The sequence below is a fragment of the Vidua macroura genome, unplaced genomic scaffold, assembly GCF_024509145.1.
Source record: "Vidua macroura isolate BioBank_ID:100142 unplaced genomic scaffold, ASM2450914v1 whyUn_scaffold_105, whole genome shotgun sequence".
NCBI lineage: Eukaryota > Metazoa > Chordata > Aves > Passeriformes > Viduidae > Vidua > Vidua macroura.
This window is the reverse complement of record NW_026530541.1, coordinates 65,001-80,000: the sequence shown is the minus strand read 5'-3', so window position 1 is coordinate 80,000 and position 15,000 is coordinate 65,001. Positions and strand designations below refer to the sequence as shown.

The 15,000-nt window shown below is 75.6% G+C and overlaps 1 protein-coding gene across 1 annotated transcript in view; it reads right to left on the bottom strand.

The window, feature by feature from the left end:
- Positions 1-12,658, bottom strand: part of LOC128822786 (proline-rich protein 2-like) — a 15,001-nt gene extending 2,343 nt beyond the window's left edge. The window contains exons 1-4 of the mRNA XM_054004592.1: positions 12,654-12,658; positions 2,056-2,259; positions 1,522-1,787; positions 1,040-1,212 (exon numbers count right to left, since the gene is read on the bottom strand). Coding sequence (XP_053860567.1) covers positions 1,040-1,212; positions 1,522-1,787; positions 2,056-2,259; positions 12,654-12,658 — 648 coding nt within the window. The remainder of the gene's footprint in view (positions 1-1,039; positions 1,213-1,521; positions 1,788-2,055; positions 2,260-12,653) is intronic.
- Positions 12,659-15,000: the final 2,342 nt, after the last annotated feature.

Sequence of the window (15,000 nt, the reverse complement as noted above, 5' to 3'; positions counted from 1 at the left end):
TGGGGTAGACCTGTTGCCCCGGCCCCGGCCTCGGCTTGCCGCCGCCGAGCGGCCGTGGGTAGACCTGTTGCCCCGGCCCCGACTCGGGCTGGCCGGCGGCCTGGGGTAGACCTGTTGTCCCGGCCTGGCCTCCCGCCTCCCGGCGGCCGTGGGTAGACCTGTTGTCCCGGGCCGGACTTGGGCCGGCCGGCGGCCGGCGGCCTGGGGTAGAGCTGTTGCCCCGGCCCCGGCCTGGCCTCCCACCGGCCGGCGGCCGTGGGGTAGACCTGTTGCCCCGGCCCCGGCCTCGGCTTGCCGCCGCCGAGCGGCCGTGGGTAGACCTGTTGCCCCGGCCCCGACTCGGGCTGGCCGGCGGCCTGGGGTAGACCTGTTGTCCCGGCCTGGCCTCCCGCCTCCCGGCGGCCGTGGAGGTAGAGCTGTTGTCCCGGGCCGGCCGCCGCTGGGCGGCCGTGGGTAGACCTGTTGTCCCGGCCTGGCCTCCCGCCTCCCGGCGGCCGTGGGTAGACCTGTTGTCCCGGGCCGGACTTGGGCCGGCCGGCGGCCTGGGGTAGACCTGTTGTCCCGGCCTGGCCTCCCGCCTCCCGGCGGCCGTGGAGGTAGAGCTGTTGTCCCGGGCCGGCCGCCGCTGGGCGGCTGTGGGTAGAGCTGTTGCCCCGGTCCCGACTTGGGCCGGCCGGCGGCCGGCGGCCTGGGGTAGACCTGTTGCCCCGGCCCCGGCCTGGCCTCCCGCCGGCCGGCGGCCGTGGGTAGACCTGTTGCCCCGGGCCGGCCTCGGCTTGCCGCCGCCGAGCGGCCCGGGGTAGACCTGTTGCCCCGGCCCCGACACGGGCCAGCCGGCTCCCGGCGGCCGTGGGGTAGACCTGTTGTCCCGGGCCCGGCTGGGCTGGCCGGCGGCCGTGGGGGTAGACCTGTTGCCCCGGCCCCGACTTGGCCCCCGCCGCCGCCCGGCGGCCGTGGGTAGACCTGTTGTCCCGGGCCGGGCTCGGCCGGCCGGCCACCACTGAGCGGCCTGGGGTAGAGCTGTTGCCCCGGCCCCGACCTGGGCTCCCGCCTCCCGGCCGGATTTCCGCCTCCCTCCCTTCAGCCCCTGCCGCCGCTGCAGGCGGCGGCAGGGAGTCCGACGGGGGAGGGCGGGGCGCCCCCAACCGTCGATGGACGGGCGGCCGCGACAGCCAGGTCCAGGGGCAGAGCCAGGGGCAGGGGCAGGGACGCCTACGCGGACAGGGAGAGAGGGCATGCCAGAGTGTGAGGGCGTGCCTGCGGGAGCGGCGGCGGGGGGGTGGGGTGGGGGGGGTGCTGTCTGAGGGGGTGGCGCCAGAGTGTGACTGTGTGGAGTGGGCGTGCGTGTCACTCTGCCCCCTCTCTCTCTCTCTCTCTCTCTCTCTCTCTCTCTCTCTCTCTATCTCTTTCTGTGTGAAGGAGGGCCGAGGGCCGGCGGCTCGGCGCCGGACCCGGGCGCCTCGGCAGCGGAGCCCCCGCGGCCCCCCAGAGCCCTGCCGAGGGTGGAAGACCTCTGCAGACCGTGAAAGAAGCGGCCCGAAAGCGGCCGGCCGCTCGCCGGCGGGCGGGGCGGGGCGGGCCAAGAGGCATCAGGGGCCGGCGGCCGGGTCCTCGCCTCCCCCGCCGGCCCCGCCTGGGTTCCGTTCGGCGGGGGAGGGCCGCCTGGAGTCCTCGGCGGGGGCGGGGGCGCGGGCAGGCCGTTTCCAGGCTGGGGCGAGTCATCAGGCCGAGCACAGGGCACGGGCCGCCCGTCAGCTGGCTCTGGGAGTGCTCGGGATCTCTGGATACTAAAGGAAAGGCAATAAAATTGGCAAGCAAAGTTCTTTTCCGGCGAAGGTTCTTGCAGCGAGCGAAAGAAATAGAAGAGCCATTCTTTCAAGAAGGGAGAAAAGAAACAGGAGGGCGGGAATAAAAGCCAGAAGCCCAACAGCAAACCAAACCGAAGGAAAAGATAACCAGCAAAAAAGCCAAAAGAAAAGCAAAAAAAAAAAAAAAAAAAGCAAAAAAAAAAAAAAAAAAAAAAAAAAAAGCCGAAGCAGAAGCCCCACAGCCTACCTCACCACCACCAGCATCCCGCAGCAAAAAACCCAAGACAAATGGAAAAAGCCAAAGGAGGTGCGGGTCTGGAAAGCGGGCGGTTTCTCGGGCGGGATGGCTGCGCCCGAGCCGTCCGGCTCCGGGGCGCAAGGAGGCCGGGAGCCGCCTCGGGCTTGGCGGCCGCCGGGCCGCCGCCGGGGGACAACGGGTCCAGCCCGGTTTCTGGTCGGGGCTCGTGGACAACAGGTCTACCCCGTTTCCCCGTCCCGGGCTCGGGGACAACAGGTCTACCCCGGCTCCCGGCGGGGCCCGTGGACAACAGGTCTACCCCGGCTCCCGCTACGGGCTCGGGGACAACAGGTCTACCCCGGATTTCGGTCCGGGCTCAAGGACAACAGGTCTACCCCGGCTCCTGGTCCGGGCCGGGGGACAACAGGTCTACCCCGGCTCCCGGCGGGGCCCGGGGACAACAGGTCTACCCCGGTTCCCGGTGCGGGGCTCGGGGACAACAGGTCTACCCCGGCTCCCGCCCGGGCTCGGGGACAACAGGTCTACCCCGGCGACCGGAGGACAACAGGTCTACCCCGGCTTTCGGTCCGGGCTCGGGGACAACAGGTCTACCCCGGCTCCTGGTCCGGGCTGGGGGACAACAGGTCTACCCCGGTTCCCCGCCGGGGTCGTGGACAACAGGTCTACCCCGGCTCCGGGGCCGCCGGGCCCAGGGCGGCCCCCTGCCGCCGGCCGGCGGACCGGGGACAACAGGTCTACCCCGGCTGCCGGCCGTGCTCGGGGACAACAGGTCTACCCCGGCTCCGGGGCCGCCGGGTCCCGGGCTGCCCTCCTCCGGCGCCCGGCGAGCGGAGGACAACAGGTCTACCCCGGCTGCCGGCGGGGCTGGTGGACAACAGGTCTACCCCGGCTCCGGGGCCGCCGTGCCCGTGGCGGGCCCCTGCCGCCGGCCGGCGGACCGGGGACAACAGGTCTACCCCGGCCACCGGAGGACAACAGGTCTACCCAGGCGACCGGAGGACAACAGGTCTACCCCGGCTCCGGGTCCGGGTTGGGGGACAACAGGTCTACCCCGGCTGCCGGCGGGGCTCGCGGACAACAGGTCTACCCCTGGCTGCGGGGCCGCCGGGCCCCGGGCGGCCCCCTGCCGCCGGCCGGCGGACCTGGGACAACAGGTCTACCCCGGCTGCCGGCGGGGCTGGTGGACAACAGGTCTACCCCGGCTCCGGGGCCGCCGGGTCCCGGGCTGCCCTCCTCCGGCGCCCGGCGAGCGGAGGACAACAGGTCTACCCCGGCTGCCGGCGGGGCTGGTGGACAACAGGTCTACCCCGGCTCCGGGGCCGCCGGGCCCGGGGCGGCCCCCTGCCGCCGGCCGGCGGACCCGGGACAACAGGTCTACCCCGTCGACCGGAGGACAACAGGTCTACCCCGGCGACCGGAGGACAACAGGTCTACCCCGGCGGACCGGAGGACAACAGGTCTACCCCGGCGACCGGAGGACAACAGGTCTACCCCGGCTGCCGGCGGGGCTCGCGGACAACAGGTCTACCGCTGGCTGCGGGGCCGCCGGGCCCCGGGCGGCCCCCTGCCGCCGGCCGGCGGACCTGGGACAACAGGTCTACCCCGGCTGCCGGCGGGGCTCGTGGACAACAGGTCTACCCCGGCTCCGGGGCCGCCGGGTCCCGGGCTGCCCTCCTCCGGCGCCCGGCGAGCGGAGGACAACAGGTCTACCCCGGCTGCCGGCGGGGCTGGTGGACAACAGGTCTACCCCGGCTCCGGGGCCGCCGGGCCCGGGGCGGCCCCCTGCCGCCGGCCGGCGGACCCGGGACAACAGGTCTACCCCGTCGACCGGAGGACAACAGGTCTACCCCGGCGACCGGAGGACAACAGGTCTACCCCGGCGGACCGGAGGACAACAGGTCTACCCCGGCGAGCGGAGGGCAACAGGTCTACCCCGGCTGCCGGCGGGGCTGGTGGACAACAGGTCTACCCCGGCTCCGGGGCCGCCGGGCCCGTGGCGGGCCCCTGCCGCCGGCCGGCGGACCGGGGACAACAGGTCTACCCCGGCCACCGGAGGACAACAGGTCTACCCCGGCGACCGGAGGACAACAGGTCTACCCCGGCTCCGGGTCCGGGTTGGGGGACAACAGGTCTACCCCGGCTGCCGGCGGGGCTCGCGGACAACAGGTCTACCCCGGCTGCGGGGCCGCCGGGCCCCGGGCGGCCCCCTGCCGCCGGCCGGCGGACCTGGGACAACAGGTCTACCCCGGCTCCCGCCCGGGCTCGGGGACAACAGGTCTACCCCGGCGACCGGAGGACAACAGGTCTACCCCGGCTTTCGGTCCGGGCTCGGGGACAACAGGTCTACCCCGGCTCCTGGTCCGGGCTGGGGGACAACAGGTCTACCCCGGTTCCCCGCCGGGGTCGTGGACAACAGGTCTACCCCGGCTCCGGGGCCGCCGGGCCCAGGGCGGCCCCCTGCCGCCGGCCGGCGGACCCGGGACAACAGGTCTACCCCGGCTCCCGCCCGGGCTCGGGGACAACAGGTCTACCCCGGCTCCGGGGCCGCCGGGTCCCGGGCTGCCCTCCTCCGGCGCCCGGCGAGCGGAGGACAACAGGTCTACCCCGGCTGCCGGCGGGGCTGGTGGACAACAGGTCTACCCCGGCTCCGGGGCCGCCGGGCCCGGGGCGGCCCCCTGCCGCCGGCCGGCGGACCCGGGACAACAGGTCTACCCCGTCGACCGGAGGACAACAGGTCTACCCCGGCGACCGGAGGACAACAGGTCTACCCCGGCGGACCGGAGGACAACAGGTCTACCCCGGCGAGCGGAGGGCAACAGGTCTACCCCGGCTGCCGGCGGGGCTGGTGGACAACAGGTCTACCCCGGCTCCGGGGCCGCCGGGCCCGGGGCGGGCCCCTGCCGCCGGCCGGCGGGCCTGTGACAACAGGTCTACCCCGGCTGCCGGCGGGGCTCGGGGACAACAGGTCTAACCCGGCTCCGGGGCCGCCGGGTCCCGGGCTGCCCTCCTCCGGCGCCCGGCGAGCGGAGGACAACAGGTCTACCCCGGCTGCCGGCGGGGCTGGTGGACAACAGGTCTACCCCGGCTCCGGGGCCGCCGGGCCCGGGGCGGCCCCCTGCCGCCGGCCGGCGGACCGGAGGACAACAGGTCTACCCCGGCGGACCGGAGGACAACAGGTCTACCCCGGCGAGCGGAGGGCAACAGGTCTACCCCGGCTGCCGGCGGGGCTGGTGGACAACAGGTCTACCCCGGCTCCGGCGCCGCCGGGCCCCGGGCGGCCCCCTGCCGCCGGCCGGCGGACCTGGGACAACAGGTCTACCCCGGCCACCGGAGGACAACAGGTCTACCCCGGCTCCCGGCCGTGCTCGGGGACAACAGGTCTACCCCGGCTCCGGGGCCGCCGGGCCCCGGGCGGCCCTCCTCCGGCGTCCGGCAGACCGGGGACAACAGGTCTACCCCGGCTCCCGGCGGTGCTCGGGGACAACAGGTCTACCCCGGCGAGTGGAGGGCAACAGGTCTACCCCGGCCGCCGGCGGGGCCGGTGGACAACAGGTCTACCCCGGCTCCGGGGCCGCCGGGCCCGGGGCGGCCCTCTGTCGGCGGGCGGCCGCCGGAGGACAACAGGTCTACCCCGGCTCCCGCCCGGGCTCTGGGACAACAGGTCTACCCCGGCTCCGGGGCCGCCGGGCCCGGGGCGGAACCCTGCCGCCGGCCGGCGGACCGGGGACAACAGGTCTACCCCGGCTGCCGGCCGTGCTCGGGGACAACAGGTCTACCCCGGCTCCGGGGCCGCCGGGCCCGGGGCGGCCCCCTGCCGCCGGCCGGCGGACCGGGGACAACAGGTCTACCCCGGCTGCCGGCCGTGCTCGGGGACAACAGGTCTACCCCCGGCTCCGGGGCCGCCGGGCCCGGGGCGGCCCCCTGCCGCCGGCCGGCGGACCGGGGACAACAGGTCTACCCCGGCTCTCGGCGGGGCTCGGGGACAACAGGTCTACCCCGGCTCCGGGGCCGCCGGGCCCCGGGCGGCCCTCCGCCGGCGCCCGGCGAGCGGAGGACAACAGGTCTACCCCGGCTCCCGGAGGGCAACAGGTCTACCCCGGCCGGCGGCGGGGCTGGTGGACAACAGGTCTACCCCGTCTCCGGGGCCGCCGGGCCCGGGGCGGCCCTCTGCCGGCGGGCGGCCGCCGGAGGACAACAGGTCTACCCCGGCTCCCGCCCGAACTCGGGGACAACAGGTCTACCCCGGCTCCGGGCCCGCCGGGCCCCGGGAGGCCCTCCTCCGGCGTCCGGCAGACCGGGGACAACAGGTCTACCCCGCCTCCCGGCGGTGCTCGGGGACAACAGGTCTACCCCGGCGACCGGAGGACAACAGGTCTACCCCGCCTCCGGGGCCGGCGGGCCCGGGGCGGCCCCCTGCCGCCGGCCGGCGGACCCGGGACAACAGGTCTACCCCGGCCACCGGAGGACAACAGGTCTACCCCGGCTGCCGGAGGACAACAGGTCTACCCCGGCTGCCGGCGGGGCTCGTGGATAACAGGTCTACCCCGGCTCCGGGGCCGCCGGGCCCGGGGCGGCCCCCTGCCGCCGGCCGGCGGACCGGGGACAACAGGTCTACCCCGGCTCCCGCCCGGGCTCGGGGACAACAGGTCTACCCCGGCTCCGGGGCCGCCGGGTCCCGGGCTGCCCTCCTCCGGCGCCCGGCGAGCGGAGGACAACAGGTCTACCCCGGCTGCCGGCGGGGCTCGTGGACAACAGGTCTACCCCGGCTCCGGGGCCGCCGGGCCCGTGGCGGCCCCCTGCCGCCGGCCGGCGGACCCGGGACAACAGGTCTACCCCGTCGACCGGAGGACAACAGGTCTACCCCGGCCACCGGAGGACAACAGGTCTACCCCGGCGACCGGAGGACAACAGGTCTACCCCGGCTCCGGGTCCGGGTTGGGGGACAACAGGTCTACCCCGGCTCCGGGGCCGCCGGGTCCCGGGCTGCCCTCCTCCGGCGCCCGGCGAGCGGAGGACAACAGGTCTACCCCGGCTGCCGGCGGGGCTGGTGGACAACAGGTCTACCCCGGCTCGCGGAGGACAACAGGTCTACCCCGGCTGCCGGCGGGGCTCGTGGACAACAGGTCTACCCCGGCTCCGGGGCCGCCGGGCCCGTGGCGGGCCCCTGCCGCCGGCCGGCGGACCGGGGACAACAGGTCTACCCCGGCCACCGGAGGACAACAGGTCTACCCCGGCGACCGGAGGACAACAGGTCTACCCCGGCTCCGGGTCCGGGTTGGGGGACAACAGGTCTACCCCGGCTGCCGGCGGGGCTCGCGGACAACAGGTCTACCCCGGCTGCGGGGCCGCCGGGCCCCGGATGGCCCCCTGCCGCCGGCCGGCGGACCTGGGACAACAGGTCTACCCCGGCTCCCGCCCGGGCTCGAGGACAACAGGTCTACCCCGGCTCCGGGGCCGCCGGGTCCCGGGCTGCCCTCCTCCGGCGCCCGGCGAGCGGAGGACAACAGGTCTACCCCGGCTGCCGGCGGGGCTGGTGGACAACAGGTCTACCCCGGCTCCGGCGCCGCCGGGCCCGGGGCGGCCCCCTGCCGCCGGCCGGCGGACCCGGGACAACAGGTCTACCCCGGCGACCGGAGGACAACAGGTCTACCCCGGCTGCCGGCGGGGCTCGCGGACAACAGGTCTACCCCGGCTGCGGGGGCCGCCGGGCCCCGGGCGGCCCCCTGCCGCCGGCCGGCGGACCTGGGACAACAGGTCTACCCCGGCTCCCGCCCGGGCTCGGGGACAACAGGTCTACCCCGGCGACCGGAGGACAACAGGTCTACCCCGGCTTTCGGTCCGGGCTCGGGGACAACAGGTCTACCCCGGCTCCTGGTCCGGGCTGGGGGACAACAGGTCTACCCCGGTTCCCCGCCGGGGTCGTGGACAACAGGTCTACCCCGGCTCCGGGGCCGCCGGGCCCAGGGCGGCCCCCTGCCGCCGGCCGGCGGACCCGGGACAACAGGTCTACCCCGGCTCCCGCCCGGGCTCGGGGACAACAGGTCTACCCCGGCTCCGGGGCCGCCGGGTCCCGGGCTGCCCTCCTCCGGCGCCCGGCGAGCGGAGGACAACAGGTCTACCCCGGCTGCCGGCGGGGCTGGTGGACAACAGGTCTACCCCGGCTCCGGGGCCGCCGGGCCCGGGGCGGCCCCCTGCCGCCGGCCGGCGGACCCGGGACAACAGGTCTACCCCGTCGACCGGAGGACAACAGGTCTACCCCGGCGACCGGAGGACAACAGGTCTACCCCGGCGGACCGGAGGACAACAGGTCTACCCCGGCGAGCGGAGGGCAACAGGTCTACCCCGGCTGCCGGCGGGGCTGGTGGACAACAGGTCTACCCCGGCTCCGGGGCCGCCGGGCCCGGGGCGGGCCCCTGCCGCCGGCCGGCGGGCCTGTGACAACAGGTCTACCCCGGCTGCCGGCGGGGCTCGGGGACAACAGGTCTAACCCGGCTCCGGGGCCGCCGGGTCCCGGGCTGCCCTCCTCCGGCGCCCGGCGAGCGGAGGACAACAGGTCTACCCCGGCTGCCGGCGGGGCTGGTGGACAACAGGTCTACCCCGGCTCCGGGGCCGCCGGGCCCGGGGCGGCCCCCTGCCGCCGGCCGGCGGACCGGAGGACAACAGGTCTACCCCGGCGGACCGGAGGACAACAGGTCTACCCCGGCGAGCGGAGGGCAACAGGTCTACCCCGGCTGCCGGCGGGGCTGGTGGACAACAGGTCTACCCCGGCTGCGGGGCCGCCGGGCCCCGGGCGGCCCCCTGCCGCCGGCCGGCGGACCTGGGACAACAGGTCTACCCCGGCCACCGGAGGACAACAGGTCTACCCCGGCTCCCGGCCGTGCTCGGGGACAACAGGTCTACCCCGGCTCCGGGGCCGCCGGGCCCCGGGCGGCCCTCCTCCGGCGTCCGGCAGACCGGGGACAACAGGTCTACCCCGGCTCCCGGCGGTGCTCGGGGACAACAGGTCTACCCCGGCGAGTGGAGGGCAACAGGTCTACCCCGGCCGCCGGCGGGGCCGGTGGACAACAGGTCTACCCCGGCTCCGGGGCCGCCGGGCCCGGGGCGGCCCTCTGTCGGCGGGCGGCCGCCGGAGGACAACAGGTCTACCCCGGCTCCCGCCCGGGCTCTGGGACAACAGGTCTACCCCGGCTCCGGGGCCGCCGGGCCCGGGGCGGAACCCTGCCGCCGGCCGGCGGACCGGGGACAACAGGTCTACCCCGGCTGCCGGCCGTGCTCGGGGACAACAGGTCTACCCCGGCTCCGGGGCCGCCGGGCCCGGGGCGGCCCCCTGCCGCCGGCCGGCGGACCGGGGACAACAGGTCTACCCCGGCTGCCGGCCGTGCTCGGGGACAACAGGTCTACCCCGGCTCCGGGGCCGCCGGGCCCGGGGCGGCCCCCTGCCGCCGGCCGGCGGACCGGGGACAACAGGTCTACCCCGGCTCTCGGCGGGGCTCGGGGACAACAGGTCTACCCCGGCTCCGGGGCCGCCGGGCCCCGGGCGGCCCTCCGCCGGCGCCCGGCGAGCGGAGGACAACAGGTCTACCCCGGCTCCCGGAGGGCAACAGGTCTACCCCGGCCGGCGGCGGGGCTGGTGGACAACAGGTCTACCCCGTCTCCGGGGCCGCCGGGCCCGGGGCGGCCCTCTGCCGGCGGGCGGCCGCCGGAGGACAACAGGTCTACCCCGGCTCCCGCCCGAACTCGGGGACAACAGGTCTACCCCGGCTCCGGGCCCGCCGGGCCCCGGGAGGCCCTCCTCCGGCGTCCGGCAGACCGGGGACAACAGGTCTACCCCGCCTCCCGGCGGTGCTCGGGGACAACAGGTCTACCCCGGCGACCGGAGGACAACAGGTCTACCCCGCCTCCGGGGCCGGCGGGCCCGGGGCGGCCCCCTGCCGCCGGCCGGCGGACCCGGGACAACAGGTCTACCCCGGCCACCGGAGGACAACAGGTCTACCCCGGCTGCCGGAGGACAACAGGTCTACCCCGGCTGCCGGCGGGGCTCGTGGATAACAGGTCTACCCCGGCTCCGGGGCCGCCGGGCCCGGGGCGGCCCCCTGCCGCCGGCCGGCGGACCGGGGACAACAGGTCTACCCCGGCTCCCGCCCGGGCTCGGGGACAACAGGTCTACCCCGGCTCCGGGGCCGCCGGGTCCCGGGCTGCCCTCCTCCGGCGCCCGGCGAGCGGAGGACAACAGGTCTACCCCGGCTGCCGGCGGGGCTCGTGGACAACAGGTCTACCCCGGCTCCGGGGCCGCCGGGCCCGTGGCGGCCCCCTGCCGCCGGCCGGCGGACCCGGGACAACAGGTCTACCCCGTCGACCGGAGGACAACAGGTCTACCCCGGCCACCGGAGGACAACAGGTCTACCCCGGCGACCGGAGGACAACAGGTCTACCCCGGCTCCGGGTCCGGGTTGGGGGACAACAGGTCTACCCCGGCTCCGGGGCCGCCGGGTCCCGGGCTGCCCTCCTCCGGCGCCCGGCGAGCGGAGGACAACAGGTCTACCCCGGCTGCCGGCGGGGCTGGTGGACAACAGGTCTACCCCGGCTCGCGGAGGACAACAGGTCTACCCCGGCTGCCGGCGGGGCTCGTGGACAACAGGTCTACCCCGGCTCCGGGGCCGCCGGGCCCGTGGCGGGCCCCTGCCGCCGGCCGGCGGACCGGGGACAACAGGTCTACCCCGGCCACCGGAGGACAACAGGTCTACCCCGGCGACCGGAGGACAACAGGTCTACCCCGGCTCCGGGTCCGGGTTGGGGGACAACAGGTCTACCCCGGCTGCCGGCGGGGCTCGCGGACAACAGGTCTACCCCGGCTGCGGGGCCGCCGGGCCCCGGATGGCCCCCTGCCGCCGGCCGGCGGACCTGGGACAACAGGTCTACCCCGGCTCCCGCCCGGGCTCGAGGACAACAGGTCTACCCCGGCTCCGGGGCCGCCGGGTCCCGGGCTGCCCTCCTCCGGCGCCCGGCGAGCGGAGGACAACAGGTCTACCCCGGCTGCCGGCGGGGCTGGTGGACAACAGGTCTACCCCGGCTCCGGCGCCGCCGGGCCCGGGGCGGCCCCCTGCCGCCGGCCGGCGGACCCGGGACAACAGGTCTACCCCGGCGACCGGAGGACAACAGGTCTACCCCGGCTGCCGGCGGGGCTCGCGGACAACAGGTCTACCCCGGCTGTGGGGCCGCCGGGCCCCGGGCGGCCCCCTGCCGCCGGCCGGCGGACCTGGGACAACAGGTCTACCCCGGCTCCCGCCCGGGCTCGGGGACAACAGGTCTACCCCGGCTCCGGGGCCGCCGGGTCCCGGGCTGCCCTCCTCCGGCGCCCGGCTCCCGGAGGACAACAGGTCTACCCCGGCTGCCGGCGGGGCTGGTGGACAACAGGTCTACCCCGGCTCCGGGGCCGCCGGGCCCGGGGCGGCCCCCTGCCGCCGGCCGGCGGACCCGGGACAACAGGTCTACCCCGTCGACCGGAGGACAACAGGTCTACCCCGGCGAGCGAAGGGCAACAGGTCTACCCCGGCTGCCGGCGGGGCTGGTGGACAACAGGTCTACCCCGGCTGTGGGGCCGCCGGGCCCCGGGCGGCCCCCTGCCGCCGGCCGGCGGACCTGGGACAACAGGTCTACCCCGGCTCCCGCCCGGGCTCGGGGACAACAGGTCTACCCCGGCTCCGGGGCCGCCGGGTCCCGGGCTGCCCTCCTCCGGCGCCCGGCGAGCGGAGGACAACAGGTCTACCCCGGCTGCCGGCGGGGCTCGTGGACAACAGGTCTACCCCGGATCCGGGGCCGCCGGGCCCGGGGCGGCCCCCTGCCGCCGGCCGGCGGACCCGGGACAACAGGTCTACCCCGTCGACCGGAGGACAACAGGTCTACCCCGTCGACCGGAGGACAACAGGTCTACCCCGGCGGACCGGAGGACAACAGGTCTACCCCGGCGAGCGGAGGGCAACAGGTCTACCCCGGCTGCCGGCGGGGCTGGTGGACAACAGGTCTACCCCGGCTCCGGGGCCGCCGGGCCCGGGGCGGGCCCCTGCCGCCGGCCGGCGGACCGGGGACAACAGGTCTACCCCGGCCACCGGAGGACAACAGGTCTACCCCGGCTCCGGGTCCGGGTTGGGGGACAACAGGTCTACCCCGGTTCGCGGCCGGGGTCGTGGACAACAGGTCTACCCCGGCTCCGGGGCCGCCGGGCCCGTGGCGGGCCCCTGCCGCCGGCCGGCGGACCGGGGACAACAGGTCTACCCCGGCCACCGGAGGACAACAGGTCTACCCCGGCCACCGGAGGACAACAGGTCTACCCCGGCTCCCGGTCCGGGTTGGGGGACAACAGGTCTACCCCGGTTCCCGGCCGGGGTCGTGGACAACAGGTCTACCCCGGCTCCGGGGCCGCCAAGTCCGGGGCGGCGCCGCGCCGCCGGCCGGCGGCCCGGGGACAACAGGTCTACCTCGCTCCGGCGGGACTTAGGCGCATTTCGGCAGGAGCTGGGTAGACCTGTTGTCGCGGCCGGCTCCGGAAGTTCACCAAGGGGTCGCTGTTTTCAGCTGCCTCCGGCTACGTCATCGTAGGGGCCGGCCTGCGGCGGCGCCCCTTCCCGGTCGCGTTCCATTGGTCCTCTTGGAGGCGTCTGCGGCTTGGGACTCGTCTGTCCGTACTATGGGAGCGAGGTGACGGGCCGCATCCCCGCAGGCCTCCAGCGTGCCTGTGTCCGTAAGCGGCGAAGGGGGCCCGCGCGCGCGGTCGTCCTCAGGGCAGAGCAAGTGCCGCTGACGCGGGACGAGTCTCGTGGCGTCGTCCCGGTCCCCGTCCTGACCCAGGGAAGCAGAGAGGCCAGAGAGAGAGCGAGAGAAGCGCTGCAAAGAGGGCGCGTGCCCAGCCGAAAAACGATGCGATCCGCTCGCCGGCCGCCGAGAGAAGCCGTGTCCCGCTCCGGCCCGGCTGCTGCCAGCTTGGTGAAGAGGGGGGGGAGCGCCCGCTCACCCCCCCCCCCCCCGGGGAATTGTTGGCGGGCGAGGCGGCGGCGCCTCGCCCCTTTTCTGCCCGGCCTTAAGCCGGGGCCCGCTGGCCGGGCGTGCTTTGTTTTTTTTCTCGGCTGCCGGTCCGGTGCGGTGGCCGGCAGCCGGGGGTGGACGCGGCCGGGGCTGTCCCCGGCCCTTGCCCGAGAGCCCCGAGCAGGGCCCGCCGAGGTGGCGGCGTCCCGTTCTCCCGCTCCCGACCTGTTTGTTGCCAGCGTGTGTCCGTGTCGGAAGGGCGGCGGGGGACGCGCCGTGGGGCGCGCGGCCTTGGCCTCGGCGTTGCCGCTTGGCTTGAGGGGCTCGGTGAGGGCGGTCCCCCGATGAGCTGTGGAGCCGGGGTGGCGGCACCCCGGCCCAGCAGCGTGTGTTGTCGAAGTCGTCCCCCTTCCTCGGCCTTAAGCCGGGGACCCGCGTGGCGGGCAGAGTTTTTCAGGGGCAGAGGCCGGCCGCGGTGGCCGGCCGCCCGAGCACGGACCGGAAGCCGCCAGAGAGCCCCCGGAGCGTGTGGTGGGCGAGGCGGCGTCGCCTCGCTCTTCCTCGGTCGTGCGGATCGAGTCGCTTCTGCCCGGTGGGCTGGGTTTCCAGCCGGGTCCGTTTTTTTCTTAAGGCGCGCGCCGGCGTGCGGGCGGTGTGGGGGCCGCCCGCCCGGCCTCCGTTGCGCTTTTTCTCTGGCGGCCCTAAGCCGCGGCACCGAGAGGCGCGCCAGGAAGGCGCGCGGGCCCAGGAAAGCCAAGGTGTGCACAGGGGAGAGCCGAGATCTGCTGGTGGGGTTGGGGGGGGGGAGTGAGAGGCGCGTGCCTCGCCCCACCCCGCCCCGGGCCCGCGGCCCCCGTGGCTAGCACGGGTCCTTGTTGGTGGCGCGTCATGTGCCTTTTTGTGGTGCCGTCCCCCGTCTTTTTCCGGAGGGAGAGCCGGCCGCTGCCTGCGAGGCCGGGGGAAAGCCGGTGGCCCGTGGTACGGTCGGTGGCACCTTTCTTGTCGCACGCTGGGATGGGTTCCCCGGGCGAAAGGGTGAAGCCCACCCCCAGCCCGGCGGTCCCGTCCCGCCGTCGCCTGGCTAAAGAGGGAAGCCTTGTCGGCGGGCGGGCGGGTGGCGGCACCCCCCGCGCTCCTCTGCCGTGCTCGATCCGCGAGCGGCTGTCCCAGGAGCAAGCAGCGTGGCCGTGGGGCCCTTGTTGTCAGCGTGTCGGCGGCTGCTTTGCCTTCCTCCTTGCCTCAGCAGCAGCAGCAGCAGCAGCCGCGTCCTTGTGTGTCCGATCGATGAGGCTTTTCGGGTGGCGTCGGCGAGGGCCCCCGGCCGGCCGGGCTCTGGCGGGTCTTCTCTGTCATGGGGAAGGCTACGGCGGGGTCCGGTGCTCGGGCAGGGCGGTCTCCTTTCCAATTCGCTTCCCGTCGCAGGCGAGGTGCCGCCCCTCCCGCTGCCGGGGAGGGCGGCCTGACCGTCCCGGGCTGTGTGACGGCCGCGTGGCCCCGCGAGCTTGCACAGGTGTCCTTCAATGCAGGCGAGGTGCTGGTGCTGGCTCCGGTCCCGGGTAGCGCCCCGTGGGTGCCGGCCGCGAGCAGCGCGCCGGGTGGCGGTGCGGCTGGAGCTGAGCCGCGAGAGACCTAGAGTGTGCCGAGAGAGAGAGAGCAAAGAGGGCGAAAAGGAGGAAGCGATGGGGAAGCGCGGACGGGGGACAAGAGCCCGATCCGCGCGCACGGCGCTCCTTTGCCGTTCCGCCGCCTGCTGCAGAGCGAGCCGCCCCGGTTGCAAGGGGCCTGGGTGTCCGGGCCGCGCCCGCCTCGTCGGGTCGCTGTCTCCTCTAGCACGTCCGGTGCTTTCCGCGCGGCCCGGTTGGGGGGACGCGCCGTAGCGGGTTCCCTCCCTGAGCGGCCCCGCTTGGCCCCAAC